Source organism: Solanum dulcamara, chromosome 2 (genome assembly GCF_947179165.1).
Source record: "Solanum dulcamara chromosome 2, daSolDulc1.2, whole genome shotgun sequence".
Taxonomy (NCBI): domain Eukaryota; kingdom Viridiplantae; phylum Streptophyta; class Magnoliopsida; order Solanales; family Solanaceae; genus Solanum; species Solanum dulcamara.
The window spans coordinates 931,755-956,944 of NC_077238.1; the positions used below are offsets into that span (position 1 = coordinate 931,755).

General features: G+C 34.5%; 4 protein-coding genes across 6 annotated transcripts; 2 read left to right on the forward strand and 2 right to left on the reverse strand.

The window, feature by feature from the left end:
* The first annotated feature begins 367 nt into the window (after window positions 1–367).
* On the forward strand, window positions 368–1,748 carry LOC129874007 (putative fasciclin-like arabinogalactan protein 20). 2 transcript variants are annotated; one of them, XM_055949229.1, is made up of 3 exons: window positions 368–1,011; window positions 1,375–1,511; window positions 1,590–1,748. In XM_055949229.1, the coding sequence occupies exons 1-2, from the start codon at window positions 452–454 to the stop codon at window positions 1,508–1,510; spliced, it is 696 nt and encodes a 231-aa protein (XP_055805204.1). In that variant the 5' UTR covers window positions 368–451; the 3' UTR covers window position 1,511; window positions 1,590–1,748. The 2 variants fall into 2 exon arrangements, with proteins under 2 accessions (XP_055805204.1, XP_055805195.1); XM_055949220.1 differs by having other exon boundaries at window positions 368–1,511.
* Window positions 1,749–2,212: 464 nt separating this feature from the next.
* LOC129879876 (pentatricopeptide repeat-containing protein At1g71060, mitochondrial) lies at window positions 2,213–4,269 on the reverse strand. Its single transcript, XM_055953606.1, has one exon. It carries the CDS (start codon window positions 4,106–4,108, stop codon window positions 2,483–2,485), a length of 1,626 nt encoding a protein of 541 aa, XP_055809581.1. The 5' UTR covers window positions 4,109–4,269; the 3' UTR covers window positions 2,213–2,482.
* Window positions 4,270–5,439: 1,170 nt separating this feature from the next.
* Window positions 5,440–10,041, reverse strand: LOC129879877 (beta-glucuronosyltransferase GlcAT14A). Its single transcript, XM_055953607.1, has 4 exons — window positions 9,134–10,041; window positions 6,783–6,858; window positions 6,569–6,684; window positions 5,440–6,471 (listed from the first exon to the last, which is right to left on the reverse strand). The coding sequence occupies exons 1-4, from the start codon at window positions 9,633–9,635 to the stop codon at window positions 5,957–5,959; spliced, it is 1,209 nt and encodes a 402-aa protein (XP_055809582.1). The 5' UTR covers window positions 9,636–10,041; the 3' UTR covers window positions 5,440–5,956.
* Window positions 10,042–14,389: 4,348 nt separating this feature from the next.
* On the forward strand, window positions 14,390–25,126 carry LOC129879879 (ABC transporter G family member 7-like). 2 transcript variants are annotated; one of them, XM_055953609.1, is made up of 12 exons: window positions 14,391–14,724; window positions 16,921–17,111; window positions 17,194–17,344; window positions 18,581–18,713; window positions 20,299–20,500; window positions 21,159–21,429; window positions 21,848–21,979; window positions 22,300–22,520; window positions 23,176–23,388; window positions 23,494–23,578; window positions 24,402–24,657; window positions 24,799–25,126. In XM_055953609.1, exons 1-12 carry the CDS (start codon window positions 14,479–14,481, stop codon window positions 24,828–24,830), a joined length of 2,133 nt encoding a protein of 710 aa, XP_055809584.1. In that variant the 5' UTR covers window positions 14,391–14,478; the 3' UTR covers window positions 24,831–25,126. The 2 variants fall into 2 exon arrangements, with proteins under 2 accessions (XP_055809583.1, XP_055809584.1); XM_055953608.1 differs by having other exon boundaries at window positions 14,390–14,724; window positions 24,402–25,126.
* Window positions 25,127–25,190: the final 64 nt, after the last annotated feature.

The following is a 25,190-nucleotide window of genomic DNA, read 5'->3' on the forward strand; positions in this document are numbered from 1 at the left end:
ATTTCATCATATATATCATTGTTGTTATTATAGAAATTTTCAGAATAATTTTTTTCAAACACCATGAGAAAAATCAAATAAACAAAATGATTTGTGTTAAACAATTATGACATACTTTATAAAAATTTCTTCTTCATTGAATAATTTAAGTGGTTGAATTTTATTTTCGATCGTCTATCAACAGCAGTAATTCTATAAAGTGAGATACGAGACAAGGTAGAATACTTATTATTACTTCAGAAGGTAGAAATATTGTTTTCGAGAAAATATATTCATATCCATAATCTATTCACTTTGTAATTCTCAAAACTAAAGGGTATGACTTATACAATTCTATAAACTTATAACTAATTATGATTCCCTAAAATAACCGCTAAAAGCTATAAACCTCTCCATAAACCCCACACACTCATAACAGAACGAAACAAAGCAAAGCAAAAGCTCAACAACAATGGCGTTCTTCAAAGCATTTTTCTTCTTCTTCAGTTACCTCCTCTGTTTTTCCACCGCCCAATCTCCGCCTCCACCACCAGCACCTCCACAATCTCTACTTAATGCCGCGGAGACTCTGTCGAACTCCGGCTATATATCCATGTCACTCACTCTTGAGCTCATTACCGATACCGTTCTCTCACGAGCTGCCAAGAATTCACTTACTGGTTCTGCTCTTACCATTTTCTCTCCACCCGATTCGTCTTTTACCGATTTCGGTCAGCCTTCGCTTTCTCATATCCTTCTCCATTTCTCCCCTGTTTCGATTTCACTGTCTTCACTTCAATCCCTTCCGTTTTCTTCCAAAATCCCTTCATTGTCCCCTTCCAGTTCGCTTTATGTTACGAGTTCTCCTTCTGATTCGCGAGTTTCTATCAACAATGTGGAAATCGTTGGTTCACCGATTTATGATGATGGATTCGTCGTCGTTTTCGCAATTGAACATTTCTTCACCCAGAATTTCACTAAGCCGGAAACAAATCGGAACCCGGATTTCAAACCGAGCCCTCAGTGTATCAGGTTTGATCCATTTTCTCGGTTTTACGAAGTGTCATTGCTGTTGAAATCGAAGGGTTATTTGATTATGTCTTCGTTTTTGGAGTTACAATTGATCGGGTTTTTGAAGAATACGGAGTTGAAATTGACGGTGTTTGCTCCTATGGACGATGCAATTGTCGGCTTTTCCGGGGATTTTCCCGAGTATCAGCAGCTGTTTTTGAGGCATTTGGTGCCTTGTGTGCTGTACTGGACTGATTTAAATGATATGGTAAATGGAACTGAGTTTAAAAACTATATAAATGGGTTGAGTTTGAAGATAACGCAGGTTAATGATGTGAGCTTTGTTAATGGAGTCGAAATCACTTACCCAGATTTGTATTACAGCGATTGGCTTGTTGTTCATGGATTACAAAGTTTGATTCCATTACCTGATGAGATTGATGATGAAATGGATGAAGATCCTGGTAAACCCGAGAGGATGATTGATGTTTCTATCGCCCCTGATCATAGTGAATTCTGAGGTATGACAAAATTTCATTTCGAGCATCGTGTTTGATTGATTTTGTGTTTGATATGTTGGTGATTACTTGATGATACAGGTTAAATTGATACTGGAAATGCTGGTTCTGGGAAAAGTTTATTTCATAGTTTTTAAGTGCTTGAAATTACACTTCCTATAGATTTTCTTGATTTTGAGTACTATAAAATTGTTTGAATAGAATTGAGATTTATCTCCTGAGAATGTTGTGGTTCCCTTATTTTCATCTATATTTCCTCTTTGCCTTGTTGTAGTACACAAGAAAATGCCCGAATTTTAGATTTCGAGGATCAAGAATTTGGTTGATATGAGTTTAGGACCAACTAGAGGTGAGGTGAGGCGAGACGCTTAGGAGAGTGTACAAGAACAATATGAATGAAGAAACATTAAAAACAACAACGTCTCAAGTCCCAAACAAATTAGGATTGATTATATGAATCTTATGACCATGTTTCTTCATTTAAGTTCATCTTATAAAGAAGAAACACGGGAAAGGGGACAAGAAAGAAAATGAACATAATAATGCTACAACAAAATTCAATTGTCAAAATGATTCCATCTTATGCTAACAATATTGATGAAGAAACATAGAAAACAACAAGACTCAATCCCAAACAAGTTGAGATCGGCTATATGAATCCCTTAACGACCAAGTTCATCTTAGGAAGAAACATAGAAAAGGGGACCACAAAGAAAATGGACATTATAAAGCATATGGATGCTACAACAAAATTCAACCAGTTCAATTGTCAAAAAGATTCCATCTTAAGCTAAACATTATCCAACCCAAAGGACTTCTCCTTAGTTTCTCAAGTTTCCTCCACAAAGCTTTAAAAATGGGGACAAAAAAGAAATGGACATAATGAAACGCATTGACGGTACAATAAACTTCAACCAATTCAATTGTCAAAAATACTACTACTACATTAAAATGATTCCATCTTTAAGGTGTCTTTAGCCAACTAAAGGACTTTTCCTTAGTTTCTCAAGTTTCCTCCACAAAGCTTTAACAGTATCCTCTTTTCCCTCGTCAAGAAGTGCGCGTTTTAGGTTATCGAACAATGGAAGTGGAGGTCTCATGCCCATATCAAGCATTTCTTGAAAGTATCTGCAGGCATCATCCAATCTATTCTCACGACAAAAGCTGTTAATCAACGTGGAAAACGAATGCATTCCAGGAAGAACTCCCTTTGTTTTCATCTGATCCCAGACCCTTAGAGCCATATCTGTCCGGTCCTCGTTGCAGAACATCCTTACCATTATCTCGTATGTGCTCACAGTCGGTTCACAGCCAGGATCATTGCTCATTTTCTGAAACACCGTATAAGCTTCATTCATTCTTCTGGCCTTTATAAGATGGTGAAGAATGATGTCATATGTTCGGGTATTTGGACCAATCTTACTTCTCCTCATCTCATCAACTAACCTATATGCATCGTCCATACACAAAGACCAGCAATAAGCTCCCACCATCGCGTTATACGTAAACACCTCAAGCTCAAAACCACTACCCTTATACAGCTCAAAATACTTAAGAGCCAGAATCAACCTTTTATCCGATCCCAAACCATTTATCAACGTGCAATACACATGAGGCGTCGCCTTAATCTTCTTCCTTTCCATTTCGTGTAACAACTCAATCGCCTCATCATACTTCTTAACCTTGCAATGAGCATGGATCATGATTCCATAGCTCACCACATCAAGCTCAATACCATCAGCCATCATCTCGCGATAAACTTCATTCAACCTCAACAAATTCTTTTCTTGACCCCAACCTTCTAACAATATCGTATACGACTTAATATTAGGCTTAAATTTCCTATTCTTCCATTTATCAAACACCTCTTGTGCATTCCCAACATGCCTAGACTTACTCAATGTATCAAGTAATCTATTAAAATCTTGCAACTCATGCATCAATCCATACTTCTCCATCCTCTCAAACGCCTCGATAGCTTCTTTAACCTTCCTCGCACGAGCAAATCTCCGCGAAACGAGTGCAAAAGCTTCTTTACACAATAACCCTTTGTTTTTCAACTCATCAATCAAAATCCAAACCATCTTAAACTGCTTGATCTTTCCTAGAGCTTCAAGCAAACCATGATAACTCTCTGCAGTATGCACGAACCCATTCTGCTTCTCAGCCCAACGGAAGAAAGATAAAGCTAAAACCCCAGAATTGCTGAGCTTCTTTATAACCTCATTAACTAACAAAGGACTCACATTTACTGAAGCAGAATTCAAAGAATCAGCAACACTGTTCGTCGAAACATCAGTGTTTTTCAGTAAAATTTTGCAGATTCTTTCTGCTTCCTGGATAATTTCTGGGTTTTTGGGATTTGGGTTTTGGTGATTAGCATTGGAATTGACATGGGTATTCACTGAATCGTAATGAATTGATCTGACTAAGGGTAAAGAACTACTAGTACTAGTACTACAAACAGTAGAAATTCGAAAAAAGGAGATAAATTTGTGAATTTGGGGTCCATTTTTTATGGTGTTTGTGGAGTTGTGAAGTGAAGGGATTAGGGTTTTAGAGGTTTTAGGAATGCGGCTGAGGAATCGACGGGGAGCCATTTTTGAAAACTGAGAAAATGGGGAACGGGAAAAAAGGGAAAGCAGAATTAGGGAAGATGAATGGAATTTTAAAATTTATCATATATTCATTAATTTGGTGAAGGCAGCTTGGAGTAAAAATGGGAAATAATTTTTATGTTATGTATAGATTGTGGGAAGCCATATCGTAAAAATCGAAAATAATGAATCTCTTATCTTTTTGTAAAAGATCGGGATATTCAATAGCTCTTCTTGGTTTTGATAAAGATGGACGGTCCTCTTCAAACATTAGTCTCTAATATTTGTGTTTAATTAAACCGTCTACAATCACACGTGTGACAGTCCTTCCTCTAACTTTGTAACACTTGTATTCCTTGTGATGAATGAGGAATATGAATATCAAGTCTTTCCTCAAAATAGGATGGTTGAACTCCAATTAACTATTTTGGCCCATAAGTAGACACCTCAATTTTTCTTTTGTAGGGATAATCAATTACCATCGTTTTGATATTACTATTACTACTTTATGTCGTTCGCGCTCGCGTGCTGACAATCTGCCACAATTGATTAAATCATACATGAAGGTTAATGGGCTTGCTACCTAATAGTAGTAAGAAACTTTACACAAAAATGCAAGTATAAATCTAATGAGAAATTTTCGAGGACCAATGATGCATGGCTACTACCCTTCTCCACTAAAATATCCTCCTTTTTCTTCTGTCTGCGGCAAATCGTGATATGCATTAAGCCCACACAATATTGTACTCTTACCATTAGACCAAAGCTCGGAGGCCAAAGTTAGACTTGTGATGAGGGAAAACATACAAATGCGTGATTATTTTTTTTACCATACGAGACTTGGGGGTTGTAATAAAAATGAATACTTACAAATGCATATTTGTTAGTTGTTAAAAGATGCTAGCCACTTCTCCAGCAGGATATCAACACTATGTTCTTGACCATGAATGAAGTGTTTAACTAAAAACCTGCTGCAAAACTCCAAGAGACCAACTTTTTAAAAACCATGGTATTCGGAATCAGTTTGCATGCATCTTGACTGTTTTCACGAGGTACTTGCTACCTCTCACCAGTTAACGCGCTGTGTAACTCTACTACATTTGTGAAGCAGGTAGAGAACGGGTACTTGTGAAACTCGCTTCCATGGAAGAAACAATAGTAGTAACCCCAGTTGATTTCACATGGCTAAAACAATACTTGTTGTTCCACCAATCTATTGTTGATATTCTTGATTATATGTCTAGTCACTATTAAAATGCGTATAGAGCTTCTCTCGACCAAGAAAAAGGAGATACAATAATAGTAGCTACATTTACAACCAACAAAAACGCTCGAAGATCCAAAAGTAGTTACTTGGATAGCATTTGTACCAGACTTCTAAAGTATAGCAGAGGTACCAAAGCTTAAAAACAAAAAAAGTGTCTAATGATTTTGTTCACAGAGAAGTCAATAATCGATCTAATTAAACTGCATGTAACACAATGTCAAGTGAAGATAAAACTTACAAAGGCATACATGTACTAGATGTGAAAACTCATTAATAACTTACAATCAAAAAAATATAGACGTGGTACAGCGGAGATATTCCTCTTATTGTTGGGAGACGGTATATATGGTGGCTCTACGATTAAGTTGTACAAAGGCCACAGCTCAATCCAAAACTTGGAAAGAGCCTGCTGATGCTTCTTCCAGCTTGCAATCTCAAAATGAACACCAAAGAAGCTCATAACTAAGAACATATCTCCCAAAAAAGAATTGTGGACCAAAAATGCATCTAAGCTGAAAGTACTCAAACCTGGTCGTCAACTCAGGCCAGTAGAGATACCAGAAATTCAAGTCGTACTTTGCTCGTCATCTGCATTGATTTGATTGTGAGCTCAAATCTTGAAGCAGTCTTTGTACAGAATCCCCTAACGTTTTCACTTGAGGTCCAGTCTTCAACAAGTTGACATCACCCCATCGGGAACAAGGATCCATCCACCAACTCTTGCGACCGATGCACCATGCACCTGGTGTCACTTTGTTCTGGCTGCGCTTAAGGATATTCTGATCGATCATGTCAAGTACTGCCTCATCTTTATTAAACTGTCTAGCAAATGCAGCTCCACTTTGTGCCATCAGATCGTAATCAGAAGTGTTAAGGAAAAGCGGTTCCATCTTAGGGGGGTTATCCCAAACCATATATCTCATGTCACTATTAACTGTCGTGTTCTTAAACTCGGGTGAATTGCAAACAACAGAATGGAAATAGACTTCTTGTGACAACACTGCATTAGTAAAATACATTAAAAGGGTTCTAGGAAGGTTGTCCCATCCAAAAACACAGAATTCAAGAAATGGTCGGCTCAAGAAAACCCAAGGAGAACCTGCATTTAAAATTTTAAGTTCCTCAGTCAGTCATCAATTTTCGAAAAAAATACGTAATCTGTTAACTCAATCACAATGCAGTATGAAGAACTCTACCAGTAAAAACTTTGAAAGCCTCAGGCATTGGCCGCTTTTCGGTGGCATAAAAAATTTGTGTCTTTCGTGCTAGGTAAAGCCCTGGATCAACTACAATGGGTTTTACTCGTTGACCTCTACAATTCCATTAGACAAAACAACTATTCAAGATTTTGGACATAAAAATGTATGTGTTAATAACAAAAAGGAAAATTGAAAACAAGATTTTGCCTACTCTTTCCATCCAAGGTCGCTTGTGTGGTCGATGAAATTTAGGTCTCTACTAACAGATGAGAGGACATGAGATAAGTCTGAAAGCAGAGTAGAAACCATGTCAGAGTCAGAAAAATGAGCAAGGAAGTCAATACACAGATGTTATGTACTAGTAATTATTATAAAAGCAAGCAGGACCTAGTATCAACATAACAAGGCAAATCTCCGATTAAACATGGAACTGGATGTCTCATGCACACGATGGTTCAACATTCATCAAGGAAAATCCTGGATGATTCAATATGCAAGGCCTATCCTTATCATTCAGCATATCAGCAGACTATAATGGTCATATAAATTAAGCTAAGTCGCCTGTCCATTCTTCAAAAAGAACTCCGTCCCAAAACCTGTCTTGACAGATAATTTCTTAAACTTACCATACACCCTACTGTTTCTGGCACTTCGATTATTGTACTATTTTGTGGTAGGTACTGTTCCCTTTTTAGTGCGGATTGTCATGCTTTTTTTAACATTTTGTCTTGGTTTCTTCCTGTTGTTTCTTTTTCCGAACTGCTTTGTAATGATTTTACTTGAGCCGAGGGTCTATTAGAAACAACCTTGTAGGGGTAAGGTTTGTGTACACACTATCCTCCCCAGACCCCACTAGTGGAATTACACCGTGTATGTTGTTGTTATAATACACCCTACAATCCTCCACGCCCTTCCCCGCCCATCAAAATTGAGGAGTTTTTTTTTTTTTATCATTTTATCCCCTTCTCATCTAAATAGTTTAGGAAACTAGAGGAATACTCATTTTCTTCCCTGCTCTTTCAACAAATCCATCAATCAACTAAAACCCAGTCCTGAAAATAGTTGGTGCTTTTCATCTTATTGTTTCGGATAACTCCACCAAAATGTAGCTGGAAATTATTCTCCATCTCTTACTCCTACAATCATTAGGCCGTTATTGGCAAGACAATTATGTGTAAATAAATATGAAACATTCAATAGATTTCCCACTACATGATTCAGACTTGAACCCTACATTCATCACAATGTAGATTGAACTCTTTTTTCTTGCTTTTACAATTCATTAAGCAATAACTGATAAAGCTAAACTTATATTTCTTAGAGAAAAGTTGATGGGATCGTTTCCTGTTTATAGAAGTTATGATTTTTTTTCCAAATCTATAAAGAACAATAGCCTGAACCAACCCAACTAGTCTTATGTACTTGCCAGGTCTTTTGACCTAGAATTATGATGATAAAAACTAAAGCTACTTCAAGAACATATCTAATAGTTATTTGGAAATTCCTTTTCTGCACCTGGCTTCTATAATTGAGTGCATTCCACATAATTAAGTTGATATAACTAAAAAAACAAATCTCCATCACATGGAATAGATCTACCACCAAATTTTAGCGAACAATCAGGACATGAAACTTTTACATCCTTCGTATCCCCCAAGTGGTAGTGAAAGAAAACAAACCACCCTCTAGCATAGCTTAGATAGCTCTAATATAAAGATAATATTCAGCAAATTAGTTGGCCAGCTATCTGCAGATTGGGAGGCTAGATGTCCGCATAGTTGGATCAAATAAACTGAATCAGAGTCATTGTTTTCAAGGGGGAAAGATGGTGTCATATAGGTCAAAACGGTACATTAAACTCTTGCCGCAAATGAACTGGTTTTCATAAAAGCCATTCAAATTATAGGTCAATCAATTAATGTCATCTTATTTTGAGTGAACACAAAATGTCAACATCTCTTTAGAGGAGCAGAACTACAAGCAGATACATATCGACAAACAAAATTAAACTATCACATATCATAAGAACGAGAACCGCCACGTAATAATAGTCATATCTTTCTGACTTTATTCACCAATCATATACCATAAAAACACAATGTTTCATGTAAAATCAGCTCGATCCAGAATCACAAAACTAAAATACACTAGGCGACAAATTTCTAAACTGAGACACTAATCCAGTAGGCAATACAGTAGTAGTCAATCGTACAATGACATGAGATCCAACAACAGCAACAACATACTTGTAATCCCACAAGTGGAGTCTGGGGAGGGTAGAGTGTATGCAGACCTCGTAGACAATGATGTAATATCCAAAAATCAAAATTTTGATTCTCACATACAGCTCATATCCTAAACATAACTCATCCAGAGGACAAAAAATTGAAACTTTAAGCAAAACTAACACCCAAAATCCAAAACCCATGAATCATTTTGGCAATTATGAGCTTCTACCTTATCAATTAGTCAATCAGAAGCTATCTTATCAAAACAAAGATAATTTCAATTATGAACAAAACCAACAAAACAATAACCAATTCAGCTGAAGCAAAAACTTACCATCTTGTGTAATTAAAGGATAATCAGATGCACCTAAATTAACAAACCAATCCCATCCACCATCCACCTTTAACAAAATTGATACCGCCCTTAACATTGCCGCTATATTGGTTGAACCCATATAAGTAACTGGATCAGGCTTTCCAACCACATCCACATTCCCAAAAGCCTGAATTACTGGCACAGATTTCACCAACATCCCAAGCTTCCACCTTTCTTCTTCACTCCCATCTACACCAATGTGCAACAAATACCTATTCCTAGGATGATACACAGCTAACAAAAGTCTAAAAATCCTATCACTATCTCCCCTTCCACCTGAAATGTAGTATGCAAAAGCAGGTGGATGGCCCGTCCCGTGATTCACGGGCATGGCAAACCTCCTCTGTGATGAAAATGCATAGTATGATGAGCTAAAGCCTGAAATGGACGACAAGAATATGAGAAATGATACAAAGGCTGCACAAAAAAGTGCATATAGCCATTTCTTTTCAGCTCCCATCTTAAGCTACTGTCAGCATGGAATAAAAAAATTGAATCTTTTTCAGAAGAAAATTCTGATCTGGGGCTGTGAAAAAAATGATTTCTTGGTATAATGGGTTTAAGAATCTTTAACTAAAAATGGGTTCTTTCAAGATCCTTCAATTCAGTGAAAGAGAATTCTCATTAACTTCCTCAAAATCAAGAATCTTTATCTCAAAATAATCCTTTTTTGAGATCTTCACACAGTGAAGACAATTCCCTTCCCAACAAATACTAAATCAAGAAAACTCCCTTTTCAAAATAGTAAATCATTAAACTTTCTGAAATTTTCTTTTCTAATTATGACAAAAAAATTGTGGAAATCTGAATTTAGGGTTAGGGTTTGAAGCAGATGTGTATATAACAAGTTAAAAGAAAGATGAAAAATTAAGCAAAGAAGATTCAGAAATGGAAGCAAAGTTTTTCTTATTTTTTTTATATTTGTTTTCATGAAATTGATATGGAAATCATTATTTTTGATCTATTAGCTAAGCAAATAAATAAAAATAGTACTATTTGTAAAAGGGAGATTTGTTGTATTACTCGCAGATAGAGCGCTTGGGAACACGATAAGGACTATTGGTAGAGATGTGCTTATGACGTGCTTAGTTTGAGCGTGGGATTGATTAATCACAGGTGAATTTACTCAAATCTACTTTTGTTGGAACTTTAGGAGTTGGAAGAGCTAAAAAAACAAAACTTTACTCTGTTTTTCTCGTGTTTGAAAATTTATAAAAATATTGAACTTCTTTTAAAACTTGTATTTATATTCGCCTGAGTTTTCTCTTATAAGGAATTTAAAAAGATAGCAACAAAAAAATTTTGTAACTAAACAAAAAAATTCATCATTAATTCTATTTAGCGATGAATTATTAAAAAAAAAAATGTTAGCAACAATAATTTAGCAGCAAAGTTTATAGTCAAATTCAACTTTTTTTAGTGAAAAATAGTGATTCTTTCTGTCATTGAGTTATATCTCTTACATGTCCCACCAGAAGATAGTATTAACTAATTCTAAGTTAAAAGAATCGAGACATTAATTCAATGTTAAAATTCTTGAATATCTTGGAGAATGATCTTTTTTTTCTGATATTATAAATATGAAAATAATTGTTAAAGTTTGATTAAACTATCAATCGTCTGGCCCATCAAAAATAGGATTGACTATCATTTTCAAAGGATATGAGAGAGTTTGTAAATTGTAACTCTTAATTTTAAACATATCATAAATTTATATGACCGTAGAAAATATGCTATTAATGGTAAATAAGAAGTTTAAATTTAAATTCTTTCAACTATTAAAAAAATTGTCCATTTTGAAATTCTCTTTTTATTTTTTAGTGAATACCATTATTAAAAAGAGAATTATAAGAAATTTGGAAATTTTACAATGATATTTCTCTTTTATAATTAAGAGTGATTAGGTATCTTAATAAATTTGGAAAATAATGTGTGTACCCTATGCTGAATGTTTTTGCTTTGATTTTGTTTAATTCTCTTTGTTGCAACTTATATGATTCAGTCCAAAATTTGCTAATTACAACTCTTCTTTGACTTTGTCTTAATCAATATAGTTTATGGGTTTAAAACTTTGATTAATTGCTTTGATACTAAAGTTTTAACCTGAATGGGATCACCTAATTAACATGAGTTATCTAAACTAATGTATTTAAAGTGCATGTGAGAACCTCATGTGTTTCTTTTTTTTCTTTTTCATTATTGTCCACTTTTTTCGATCAATTTCATTATCAAAATGATCAAAAAAACATGATCTTGCTTCTTATTCTCTTATTTTATCATTCAATATTTATATTAAAATTCAAACATAATTCGGATTGCACGCTACAAAATTCATTTTGAAGACGACGTTTCCAACATAATTTTTTCTATTTCCAGAAAATACATTTATTTAGTTGATGAAATTGGTATACATCATACGTAATTTTTAAGATGCTTTGTTGATCTCATGACAATATAACTATTTATATATGTCAAGCTACTTAAAAAGATATTTACGGTAAAATAAGATAAACAACGAATTTTGTTGTTTGGTTACTTAAAAAATTAAATTGGATATGATCATCCATATGAGTCCATCTGAATTATGAATCCCTACTAAAGATTAGTTATATATTTAAACTAGAAATAATAAGAAGGAACACAACGGTAAGACTTTTCCTAACTGTTGCATCAATTTAGTTACGAAATTTATCAATCGTTAATCTCAATCTTTTCAGTATGTCTTTCTTATCGAAAACAAGTGATATTTTCATCTTGAATAGATTTGAATTACAATCTCATTAATTTTTTATATTTTACTCAATAAAAAAAAGTAAGTACTTCCAAATATCTTTCATTTTTCCTCAATAATATTCTCATTTTTTCATAAAATAAAATACTAGTAAAGAATATTCTTATTTAAGTCTTTAAGATTCTTAAGTAAGCTTTAACCTGAATGGCTCACCTAATTAACATGATCACTGACTAAGATTGTAACACACGACTGCATTTAAATTTTAAATAAATTAGGATCGATTATATAAATTCTAATTAATTATGATTTTTTTCTTTTAAATTAATCTCAAGTTAAGTGTTCGTTACGGTTACTTGAGAACCTGAATAATGAATATTCAGATAGAAAAATTTCATCTTTAAGATAAAACGCTTTCTACTAAAAGCAATTTCATGTCCAATATTAATACTCAAAACTCAAATACTTTTAAGTAAGACAAAGTCTAACATGATTATTAACTAATTAAATACTTAATCTTTCTCAGGTAACGCCACGTTCCTAGTCTTTTTGTTTAATTCTTTTATATATTACTTTAGGTTAGGTTTATGAAAACGATGGTATTTGTGTTCTGTCCAATATATATACGATTTTATATTAAAAATGAAGCAAGAATATTCTAGAGTTGGTAAAGTTTAAGAAATATGGGACTCCCAATATTTTTAAAAAAATTATTTTCAATTGATGTTCAGTATTTATGTAGGACTCAATTAAATTTATATTTGTACTCATTTATAGAGAATGATACTTTCAATAAAAAAAAATTATCATTTCAATTTGTTCGGACCCGAAATTGTTAATTAAGAGTGAAAAAATTCCTTGTTAATTAGTCTAGGAGTTTGATGAGAATTCTATTTGGAAGTGTGGAAAATAGATATAAACAGTAGAAAGAGGATAAAAGAAGCCAAGTTGAAATTTTTATAAAATAGTGTTTAGCTGAAGTAAAGTTAGGCAATTTGCCTTTGCCATATCTTGAAAAAGTTAAGCAAAAACGGCAAGGCTTTGACCAATGAAAGACAGTCACGATTCATGAACCATATTTGTCAAAAAGGATAAAATAATGAAAGATTAAATAGAAAGAGTTGATCATTAGGGGTCGTTTGAAATAATTAATCACTATATATATCGCCGATCATAATCATCTTTTGTACTATTAATCAAGTATCACTATATTCAAGTTATTGAGTCATTATCAATTACTATTATAAATTAATACAAATTTCATCAATTACTATCTTCGACGCACATTCACATGTGCAAAATATATAATTTAAGTAGTATTATATGCAAATATTTTGACTTATTAAGACTTTCTATGCAAATATTTACTCTTCTCTTGTCAAGTTACAAAGGGTGATTGAGAGAGTAGATTAATTATTATGTTAGCATCACCAAATTATCGTGTTTGGACCAACTTTTGCATCCATCAAAGTTATGATAGATATAGTTAATTATTTAGTGTTTTTGTCTTCGTTGCTAACCATCATCATGATTAAATATATTTTTTAAACGCGTTATTGATATATTAATAAAGTATTGATATTTTATATGACTTTTTTATTTATTAATTTTACAATAAACACAATTTTATAATTTATTTTTTTACATAGTAATTGGTATGTTTTCTTTATGGTCATTTTTCCTTTTTCATACTTACTCTGTTTTGTTGTACTCAATCCAAGAGTCTTTTAAAATAACATTTTTATCTTTATGAGATAGTAATAAAATATACGTACGCTTTATCATTCAAGACTCACTTATGAAATTTTACGAGATATATTATGTTGTAATATAATATTTTAATATTTATATATGCTTTCATATTCAGATATTATTCACTATTTTAAAACCATTGTAATCTTGATTTCTATTGATAACACTAATAACATTGAGGAAAACTATCAATATACTTTCTCCGTTCTTGTTTACTTATCAAATATTTTTTAATTTAATTTCCCTTTTTGAAGTAAGTTCTTATGATTCAACCAAAGGGCATATAATTTATTGACTCCACAACAAAGATTTGTTTTACTTGTCAATTTTGACAAATCAAGAAATAATAATTTTTTCTTTATATTATATCCTCAATTTATTAACATCAAGTTAATGTCTTTGAAAAATGTAGTAAGTAAATATGTTTAAAACTTTTTTAATTAATAGAGGTAAAATGATAAATTCACTATACCAATCATGATTTTTTTAATAGATATGTCAAGTTAAAGTTTGACAAGTAAAAAGTAACGGAGAAAATAGGATTTAGGACTAATTAAAAATTAAATTGATAAATTAGAAGTAATAGCAAAATTACTATCATAACCTTCATACCTTATCTCCTCCTGAAGGACACGTGTTCGTTCATATAATACACACTGGTCAGTGGTCCCATATAACAAAAGACTTTTGTCTTACTCAAAATCCACAAAACGACGTCGACATAATTCCATTACGTTCATGACGACGACGCATTAGTCTCAATACGATTATTTTTTCGTGAGAGTGAAGAAGAGAGACGAGCAAAACGTGAACGGAGAAAATGTTGCCGATTGGCGGCAAAGGCGGCGGAGTTGGCCAGTTACTGGCGGCAGTTGCGGCGGCGCTACTTCTCCGACTTATCTCCTCTCCTGGTCCGGCGATTTTACCGGAGAATGAAGATGTTCCCGACGATGACAGTGAGAAAGGAAGTGAAAATGGCGAAGCTCCAGTTACTGGAAAAGTACTTCCAGTTACTATTAAATGGAGTAATATTACTTGTTCGCTCTCTGATAAATCCGCAAACACGGTGAGTTCATTCATTGCATTTTTTTTGAATATAGATTGAATTTTCGACGTAGCATTTGGAGAAGTCAAGTGAAGTCATTCCATAAAGCATGCGAGCTTATGTTGATAAATGTTACAGCAGATTATTTTGGTGAACTTATGAATAGTTCTTCTATTTGTCTATTTTATTCAGAATTTTGTGAAATTAAGCTGAATTTGATGATAAAATTCAGAGCTTGTTGCCAAATGTGTGTAAAAGTTCAATTCATGTTTCCTTTTTTGATTATTTTGCAGAGATTAAGATTCTAGAATTTTCTCCTATTAGTGTAGTAGAAAATGTAGAATAAAACATGACAAATAGCCAGATGATGAACTTCTCTTTAGTCAATTTCATCAGTTTGCTGTTATTGATGAGGCTTATATGTTTTCTTCAATTTGTGTATATTAGATATATATATTACCAGTAACTATAATAGATATCAGTCCTGTTAAGTGACAGGGAGTGATCAGTTATCTTAATAGTTGGATATATATATACAACCCCCCCCCCCCCCCCCCCGGGGTTTGTGGAGGTAACAACCGAGATATTTTATGTGTGTTAGCAGATATATGTATATTGCTTATCTCGTCTTACCAAAAGAAAAATAATGCTAAATAGAGTGTATTAGTAATGCTTGCATTTGTAATGTTTGTATTAGTTATGCTTGCATTAATTAATAATAGATTATTTTTTATGCATTCTTTGGTTTGGTGTATTAAAAATAGCATGTATTGCATAAAAATATTTATGTACAAATATATCCTCAATTGGGTCTTTAACCATGCTAATGCATGCATTAAATCTCTCTGCATTACTAATACCTAGAAATCCATGGTATTAATAATAGATACATTAATACACAATAGAGCCTGCATTAGTTATACATAGCATAAAAATTTTTACCAAACAAGGTATTACTAATACACAAAGCTAATGCATGCATTATTTTTGCTGATACACTCTACCAAACTACCCTAAGGTGATAACAATGAATATTTCCAATGATTATTAAAAGAACACCCATACTCTCATCTCTTTCCTTCTTAGTAGCCAAACAAGTATAGTTACTTCAAAGTGACTTCACAGTTTAAGTGTTTAAACTTTGATTGTATCTTCATAATCTAGTCTATTTTGTCAAATTTTATGACAAACTATGTGGCTCGACCTTTTTTTCTTGAGAAAGTAACACTACTATGTGTCTTGATCTTACAAGTAACTGTGGCTTCCCCTTAATTTTAATTCTCAGTGAATTGTCTAAGTGCTCAACTTTGTCTCATTGTTTATCTTGTAATCATTTGATTCCGCTCTTAAAGCTAGCTTCTACTCCTCCTCCTTTAGGATAGAGGCTATCACCCATTCCTGATAGCCGCAACTCTGCCCGTTCCCTATTCCATGAAAGAATGAATGGGAATTGATCTGACAACAACTGGGCAAAATCCATCTCTATGTTTATTGTTAGCTAAACTTGCTTCCTTTCTTGCTTTCATGAAGCTGACCTTAACAAACATCTCATCCATTTTCGTAGATGGAAGATCCAGTGTTATCAAAGGCACACTTTAAGCGCGCTTAAGCCCGGAAGCGAGGCTCAAAATGTGTTGAGCGCTTCACCTCTTTTAATGTGCGCTTCAGTGTCGTCATCAAGGTTCTAAGGCATACTTTCCTTGCCAATGAACCTCTTCTAAAGAGATAACACCAAACAATTGATATTTCATTTTATCATAATTATTTTTCAATTTCATTGTTCATATATGTGTCATTCATGCTTTTAAATTATTAGTCTTGGACTAAACATTTATATTTGTATTTTTTCTCCCTTTGCGCCTTTTATTATTAAAGTCCATACTTTATTTGCGCGTTGCGCTTAAAGCCCCAACTGTCCTTAGAGCTTTTCTGCGCTTATTGCTTTTGATAACATTGGGAAGATCCGGTGAATCAATTCAATTAGACGCCACTTACCTAGATGCAATGCTTTTAATTCTCACCTACATATTCTTTTGTTCACCCTTAAACTTTTGCTCATTTTGCTTTGAGATAACTAATTTCTGGTTATATTGATTTAAGCAACATGCAAGTTTCCCATGATTGGAATTGTTTAGTTATCCTGAGGGCCAGATTCAAATGATACTGACGTTGACATTCAAAATCTTTGTGTATCTTTTCCTCTCCCCCAAACTCTAGGTGCGGTTTTTGCTAAAAAATGTGACAGGAGAAGCCAAACCCGGTAGATTGCTAGCAATAATGGGTCCATCAGGATCAGGAAAGACTACTCTTCTCAATGTTCTAGCAGGTCAAACAAAAGCATCACCCAAGTTAAATTTGTCTGGTCTTTTGGACATCAATGGGGTGCCATTTTCAAACAAAATATACAAGTACGTCCACTGTCAATTAGACTGATTACTTTTCTCTTGAGAGAAATTCTTACCAAGATGATGGAATTTTTTGCTCCAACAGGTTTGCTTATGTTAGACAAGAAGACCTTTTCTTTTCCCAGTTGACTGTTCGAGAAACTCTCTCTCTTGCAGCTGAACTGCAGCTACAGGACGTATCTTCAATAGAAGAGAGAGATGAATATGTGAACAATCTATTGTTTAAGATAGGTTTGGTAAGGCTTCCCTTTGTCTTATTGTGGTACTTACTTTGAACCTGTTCTAGTTAAAAGTTGTTGCACGAAACAAACCCCTCTTTCTCTGATGGATGTAGAGTGTTCTAGGTATTTTTCTCGAGTTATTCTCCTGTTTCAATTTACATGACAATCTTCCCATTTTGGAATGCTCCAAAATGTTTGATGCATTCTAAATCTATACAGCTTTCACAATTTTCAGGAATTTAAATCCATTCAACAATAAGGATGGAGTAATAATTAAGGTTTAATGTCCATTCAATCAATTTATGTCCTACTCAATCATTTATTACTTTGGGACTAGGACCTGTATGCATGCAATCCCTTATTAGTTGTTTGGTTTGCTTATTATTGGATTCAAAATTGGTATTAATAATTGAGCATTTGACTTAATTCAATCCCAGTATTAGTAGTACATGCATCAGTTATGCTGCAATTTTCATTGTATTTCATTCTACCAAATTAAATGTGGAATGTCAATACATTGAATTACGTAAATGACAAAAATGCCTTTTGAAGTATTACTTCTTTAGTTTATGATCTCTAACTTATCATCTCTCACTTGTTTCTAATAATGTTTATAGTATTGATTTAAAATTATAAGAATCTGTATTAAAATAAAATCATTGGGTACGTCGTTGTTTGTTGTTGTAAAATAAAACTTTCAAGTTTAAAGGAGGATGCCGAGATTGATTGATTGATTGATCTATTTAGACCATATTCTTATATTCATTGTGTTATCTTCCTCTTAGAAGTATTCTTTATCGGATAATTTTTGTTATAGATTCTGCTGATTATTTTAATCAAGATGGTATAACAAAGAATCTCGGATTGGAAAAAACTGATTTAATTTAGGTCACAAGTACTACTGAGAACAAATTTATTTATCCAATTTAAAACCTACAGATGTTTTAAATTGTACATCTCATGTCCAACTTTTAATATGATGAACCAAACATCCGATAGTAAACAAAATATTTCTTTTGGATTAATATCCATTGTATTACAATTTTGTACTGTAATCTCTGAAAAATTTGTCCATGAACAAACAATCCCTTATTCTATGTTAATTCCCTTTTCATTCTTTAATGTGTTTCCTGCTCTATCTTCAGTTTCTGCTTCTTGAAAAATCTGGAATCTGTTAGTATTACTTCTGCATTTAGGAGAGAAATCTCTCTGTTCGTCCTCAGTAGTGTTGGTTTCATGTCTCTTTAAAAGGTCAGTTGTGCTGATTCACGCATTGGTGATGCAAAAGTTCGTGGAATTAGTGGAGGTGAAAAGAAACGCCTGTCGCTTGCATGTGAGCTTATTGCCAGTCCATCTGTAGTTTTTGCTGATGAACCTACAACTGGTAAGTTACGCTATCGCTTTTGCTAGTCCACGTTTGCTGGCATTATGCTTTGATCATGATGGTACATCCAATTTTTCTACCTTTATTGAACTCAGTTGACCAGTGAGTATCTTTTTGTCTGGTTGACATTATATGCTTTAATTTTTTATAGTGCCTAGTCATTACAACATTGCTAGAAGCACATATAAACCAAGGACGGTCTTTATAAAATCAAAGGTTCTAAAGTAGGATAAATATAGATTTCTGGCCACTATGCTTCCCTGTAGTCTTCTCTATGAAGTTGAAATAGCAGGGGCTCCCAATTTTCACTATAATCTCTATTCTCTTCTATCTTTCACTTATAATGGTGCTTACCTCCAGGCCACAACCGTTATCCAGTTGTGTTGACTGCTTAACTACATGACAGTGTCGAACTTTTATGTAGTGGAAGTCAGAATAATCATTGGATGAGATGCATAAAAAGATTGTTGAACTTGTGTAGGCATCTAAATCCTGTGATAATATGATTCTAGAAAAGTATAAAAAAATGAATCTGAATATTTTTTCTATTCTCGTAGAGGCTGGATGATTAGTTCTTCTACTTGCCCAGACAATATGCTGAACTCAATAATGTCCAAAAACAAATGTTTGCTTATGGTGCTATTAAGGATAAAAAAACCATTCTTTGGGATTCTGTATTGGTTTGTGCTGTTGTACTGTCTAGAATTGTATATGCTTGATTCTCTTTATGTCAAGGAAGTCTTGTGGGGTCTTAGTTAGATATATAGTACTAATTTCGAAGTACTTTTGTATGTGAAAGAGTGCATTTGGTTTTAGAAGCCTCTACATGTTGAAGGGGAAGGAATAAACATATAAAATGAAAGCTAACAAAATGAGCTTCTGGTGGAAAAACATTCAGACTGGAGCTAAATCAGTATCAAACATTTATTAGTTAAAGACTCATTGAATATGTCCCCCTCTTTCATAAAGAATTCATTTATGCATCCTAGTTTTGTCTAGCTATTCTCTTATATATTAGTGGCGTTCTTTTTAGTAAGGATCTTCTATGTTAATGCCATGCCTCTTTTGTTAATGGTTTCTGGTATCTGGATTCCGTTTTAGCCTCCTGCAATTGAGGTGCAGCTTGAAAGCTAGATGTATTCTGTTTTACTTACTTTGAATCGTAAATCACATAGTAAAAAAAGGGCAGCCCGGTGCACTTAAGCTCCCGCTATGCGCAGGGTCCGGGGAAGGGCCTGAACACAAGGGTCTATTGTACGCAGCCTTACCTTGCATTTCTGTCAGAGGCTATTTCCAAGGCTTGAACCCGTGACCTCCTGGTCACATGGCAACAACTTTACCAGTTACTCCAAGGCTCCCCTTCTTTTAAAAGATATGAATTACCACTTTCCTCGGTGGCAGTTGCGAAATATTACTAGCTCTTTAAATCTAGGATGAAGTATGTTTATAATTTGGGAAATTCTGATTTTAGTAGAAACAACTGAAAGTAGACTATTGAAGTCACAATACTAATGCGAAGACAAGGATTTACTTCAATGGTTGCTTGTTCACCTTTTTACTCCTTTCCCACAAAACCTGCTTTCAGGACTTGATGCTTTTCAAGCAGAACGAGTGATGGAAACCTTAAGACAACTTGCACAAGATGGACATACTGTTATATGCTCTATACACCAGCCTAGAGGTTCTGTATATGCAAAATTCGACGACATTGTTCTGTTAGCAGAGGGCTCGCTCATTTATGCTGGTCCTGCACGTGATGAAGTATTAGCGTACTTCTCGAAATTCGGGTGTGTAATATGATCGATTCCCTAAGTTACTTATACAGTTCATATAACGTTATAGTATTGTGCTTTGGTTCTCACTCAGGCACTGTATTCCTGGAACTGTAGCTTATTTCTATGGTTTGTGTTCTGACAAAATATATGTCTACATGGTGCCTGTTAATTAAAAAAAATTTCTTTCAAGTACAGCTATATGTCCCTTTGATAACTGATGGTGATTTTAGTGTAGCTTTTATTCTTAAACACATAGATATCAAGTTAGACTGTGGTAAGATGAAAATTGTAGATGCTATATATATCTATATGGAGAAGAAATTATGTAACAAAGGGGATTCTTGTATGTGGAATCGGTACTTTGAGCTTGGAATGAGCATGAAGTAGCATGACAAGGAAATTCCGTGTATGATTTTAAAGTGTGAGTTGCAACACTTTATGATGTAACATATATCTTCTTTTTTTTCCTGTTATTTTTTGTGGGGGAGGTTGTGGAGAGATGGATGTGTATATATGTGTGTGCGTGCACGCATGTGTGCCTATGCAAATTTATGCATTTGAGTAAAGCCATTGCCATATGGATATGGAGCCATCTTAATTTCCTATGATTCATGTGAAGTGAAAACTGCAATGCATTGATCAAGTATTGATGGTGGTTGCTAAATGACAGGTACATTTGTCCAGATCATGTAAATCCCGCTGAATTTTTGGCTGATCTAATATCTATAGACTATAGTTCTCCAGAGAGTGTATATTCTTCTCAAAAGAGAATAAATGGCCTAGTTGAGTCATTCTCAGAAAAGATACCGGAGGTTTTATATGCAACTTCACTTGTAAGGGATAGCTCGAAAACCTGTACAAACTTACAAAAGAAATCTATTTCACGTAAAGGTGGTTGGTGGAGACAGTTCAGGTTACTTCTCAAACGTGCATGGATGCAAGTGAGTTCCATCTATCTAATTCTCTTCCAATGTCACTACCCTGTTTTAGCGGGAATTTGGAAGTAGTTACTATGCTGATTATAAATAGTGCTGGAACTATAAATCATATAAAAAGCAATGATAACTGATAAGGAGGAGTTTGTTCATTTTTCTGGAAAAACTAACAGATGTAAAATGGAGAATTTTAGCCTCTTGTGTGCTATAGGTCATTTGTTCGAGTCTAATTGCATTACCATGTTATGTAGCTAGCTGGAGCTTACCCTGTCTCCAATAGATTTATTTATTTTCTTGCAGATTGAGGACTTCCTTCTAATCCATTTCTTATGCAAAAAAAAGAAGTGATGTTTGAGCAATTTTGCATTGTTTGTTTTTTGGTTTTGGGTCTGTTATAATTGAGATTAATTAAATTGATAAATAGGCTTCTCGTGATGGACCAACAAACAAAGTTCGGGCAAGGATGTCAATTGCTTCTGCTTTGATATTTGGTTCTGTATTCTGGAGGATGGGAAGATCACAGACGTCAATACAAGACAGGATGGGATTACTTCAGGTGAGAAATGCCAGTATACTTATATCAGGTCCTGTCAATTAGATTAATGTAGCGTCAACATGTACTCTTGATTGCGTATGAATAGGAAGAAGAGTAACTGTTCTTTTCCTTGAGTTTTCTGTGCTCTAAAGCAATATCTTCTTATTCTTAGTTTAACCCATTGCCCAACTAATAATCTGTGGCCAAGTAACCGAAATTGGGTGAAGATGCCATACTTCCAGCCATTAAAAAGCATCAAACATGAAAGTGCAAGTGCCAAATTGATGAGGCCATGGGGTTCCTAATCAATTTCCTTCCCATTTTCATGTGTTCATGCATAGGTTGCTGCAATAAACACTGCTATGGCTGCTCTCACAAAAACAGTTGGTGTCTTTCCCAAGGAACGAGCAATTGTTGATAGAGAGCGTGCAAAAATGTCTTATGCTCTGGGACCATATTTGCTTTCCAAGTTGATCGCTGAGATTCCTGTTGGAGCAGCATTTCCACTTCTCTTTGGTGGTATCCTATACCCAATGGCTAGACTTCATCCTACCATTTCTAGGTGAGATAGAATGATTTTCGAAGATGAATTAACTCGTAATTTGAAGAAGAAAGATACGGAAATCCTGAGTTTACCACTGTTTATGAGTTATACACATATATGCGTTGCTGATTAGGGTGAAACCATTAAGGATATAATCATCTCAGTTATAATGAGTTCATCTATTTTTACTACAAAAAAGGGATGTAGTTGACGTTTTATGGATTTTGCCAAAATCATTCTTGAACAAAGCAATTGAAATGGGGACGTGTTTATGCATAGTTTTCTTCTTTGTTAACTTTCTGAGCATCATATTAATGACTTCGTACCGTTAGTATGATGTCATATAAGCTTCTTCACCAGTTACCTTGCTGAGTGCATATTTGCCAGCTTCAATGAAGGCATTTTCTCTGAAGTCTTACTGTGCTTTATTGAGAAAAGGGTCTTCATAGTCAATGTTTTTGCACTATGGCGTTCATTTGTTATTTCTTGCATTTACTTCTCGAATTTTAGTGGTCCCGTGACTATACTCCCTTCCAGCGACAGATGCTACTATTAGCTTATGGTAAATGGTATTTCGATAAAATGAGACACAAGCATTTGGTTGAAGAAAGAGGTTGTAAACTAGAATACACCTCCATATTGAATGCTAAAACCGTTCTGCTATGGTTTGTAGATTTGGGAAGTTCTGCGGAATTGTGACGGTGGAGTCTTTTGCTGCATCTGCAATGGGCTTGACTGTGGGAGCTATGGTTCCAACGACTGAAGCTGCATTAGCATTAGGCCCCTCTCTTATGACAGTTTTTATCGTCTTTGGAGGGTACTATGTCAATTCAGACAACACACCAATTATTTTTCGGTGGATTCCTCGAGTTTCTCTTATAAGATGGTACTAAATGTCCCTTCATATGCCAGAGTACTCGGCCATTCCTTGACTCTACTAGTCTTTCAATCCAAGGACTCCAATAGTTTGTGAATTTCTTGCTACTTTCAGGGCATTTCAGGGGCTTAGCATCAATGAATTTAGTGGTCTTCAATTTGAGCATCAAAACTCATTTGACATACAATCTGGTGAACAGGTGAGTGAAGACAGTGGACTCTTTTTTACTTCATAAGATTCTCCTTTTAATTGCTTTACTATCTTTTCTAGAAATTTTTATGTATGGACATCAATTTTCAGATCATTGAACTAAAACTTCCGTTAAGATGGCAAAAGCTTCTCTAATTTACCCAGAAATCATGTTGGTGTCTTTTGAATCCTTTTGCAATTGAAACCTTAGACTTAGGTGCAGAGGGATCTAAGGTTGACTCCAGATGGCTGGTGAAACTTTTTAAGTCTTGCAGTATTAGCATGACCACTTAAAGACTAGATTGTGAATGATAAGCACAAATACTAAGGTTAACATGATGAACACATTTTTTATCAACCTTTTCATGGTTTTGTTTTTCCATTTTTTATCCTTTTTTTTGGGAATGTATTGTTTTGGTTGTTTTCCTCCTTCTGTTGTTCACTTTGACATTTAGCCAACTTCTAACCTAAACTAGCTTCTTAGTTCAATTTAGAGTTATCATATTAGACTAATGCGAAACAAGCAGTATGGTGATAATTAACATAGGTAACTAGCAACCTGGAGAATTGAAGTCGATACATACCTGTTATCTGTAGTAGACAACACTAAAAGAGCTTCACATTTCAAAAAGTGGAATACAGCTCCCTCTTGGATCTTCAGGAGGTGGTTCCGTTGCAAGAAAAATATCATTCACTATCCGAACTTTAAGATTGAATTCACCATAGCCTCTCTCCCTTCATCTTATGCTTGCTGATCAAAATCCCCAAGCGTCGGCGATGAATCAAATTGTTTTCATCCTTATATGGCAACATCTTGAATTTCACTTCTACAGGTACTCGAGCGGCTATCATTTGGAGGCAGCCGAATAGGTGATACCATTATTGCTCAAAGTAGAATACTCATGTTTTGGTATTACACAACTTACCTTCTCCTGGAGAAAAATAAGCCCAAGTATCAGCGGCTTGAACCTCCACCACGTCTCAAAGATATCGAGGAAGAGCCAGAGGAAGAGGCAAAGCTTCAGCCCGTAAAGGATGATGATTTGCCTGAACCAACTCAACAAGTTGAATCTCCTCCCTCGGATGAAGGTAAACCCGACGAGCAGCAGGAATCTTCTCCTGCTGATCCACTTGATCTGTTTACCCTTGAAGGCTTGTAAATTGCTAGGGAAAAAATGGATGATGTTGATACAAAGATGTGCTACTTTTTCATTGATTTATCTCCTACAGGTGCTAATCAAAAGGAGATGCCTGTGCAGTAAAGGGAGGTCTTTCTTATGTGAGCTAATTCTAATATGAAGTAAATTTCATCTCCTTCCTGTTGTCTTTAGGGGTCAAAAGCATTAGGAAACTCCTTGAAGATCGTCCAGAATATTCATGAAGTATGGTAAATATGAGCAGAAGTCTAATGTAAAGTTTGAACTTTTTAGCCTATTTTCATAACCAAAAAAAGCGTACTGTTGCTTTGATCATTGGAATCAAATAATTTATATGATGAGTTAGTAGGTCGTATCAAATGGCATTTTCAACCTTGAAATGTATGGTTGAAGTTTTGCTATTTCCTCTTTACTTCTGTATTTTCTTTTTTAATCTGCTTTGATATGTGTTACTTGAGTCTAGCG

Coding starts and splice junctions, on each gene's coding strand:
- LOC129879877 (XM_055953607.1), bottom strand. CDS start 9,635: ATGGGAGCTGAAAAGAAATGGCTATATGCACTTTTTTGTGCAGCCTTT. Junction 6,859..9,133: donor TCCTTTAATTACACAAGATG/GTAAGTTTTTGC, acceptor CTCTGCTTTCAG/ACTTATCTCATGTCCTCTCA. Junction 6,472..6,568: donor GGCTTTCAAAGTTTTTACTG/GTAGAGTTCTTC, acceptor TTTTAAATGCAG/GTTCTCCTTGGGTTTTCTTG.
- LOC129874007 (XM_055949220.1), top strand. CDS start 452: ATGGCGTTCTTCAAAGCATTTTTCTTCTTCTTCAGTTACCTCCTCTGT.
- LOC129879879 (XM_055953608.1), top strand. CDS start 14,479: ATGTTGCCGATTGGCGGCAAAGGCGGCGGAGTTGGCCAGTTACTGGCG. Junction 17,345..18,580: donor TATTGTTTAAGATAGGTTTG/GTAAGGCTTCCC, acceptor TCTCTTTAAAAG/GTCAGTTGTGCTGATTCACG. Junction 23,579..24,401: donor ACATACAATCTGGTGAACAG/GTGAGTGAAGAC, acceptor TCACTTCTACAG/GTACTCGAGCGGCTATCATT.
- LOC129879876 (XM_055953606.1), bottom strand. CDS start 4,108: ATGGCTCCCCGTCGATTCCTCAGCCGCATTCCTAAAACCTCTAAAACC.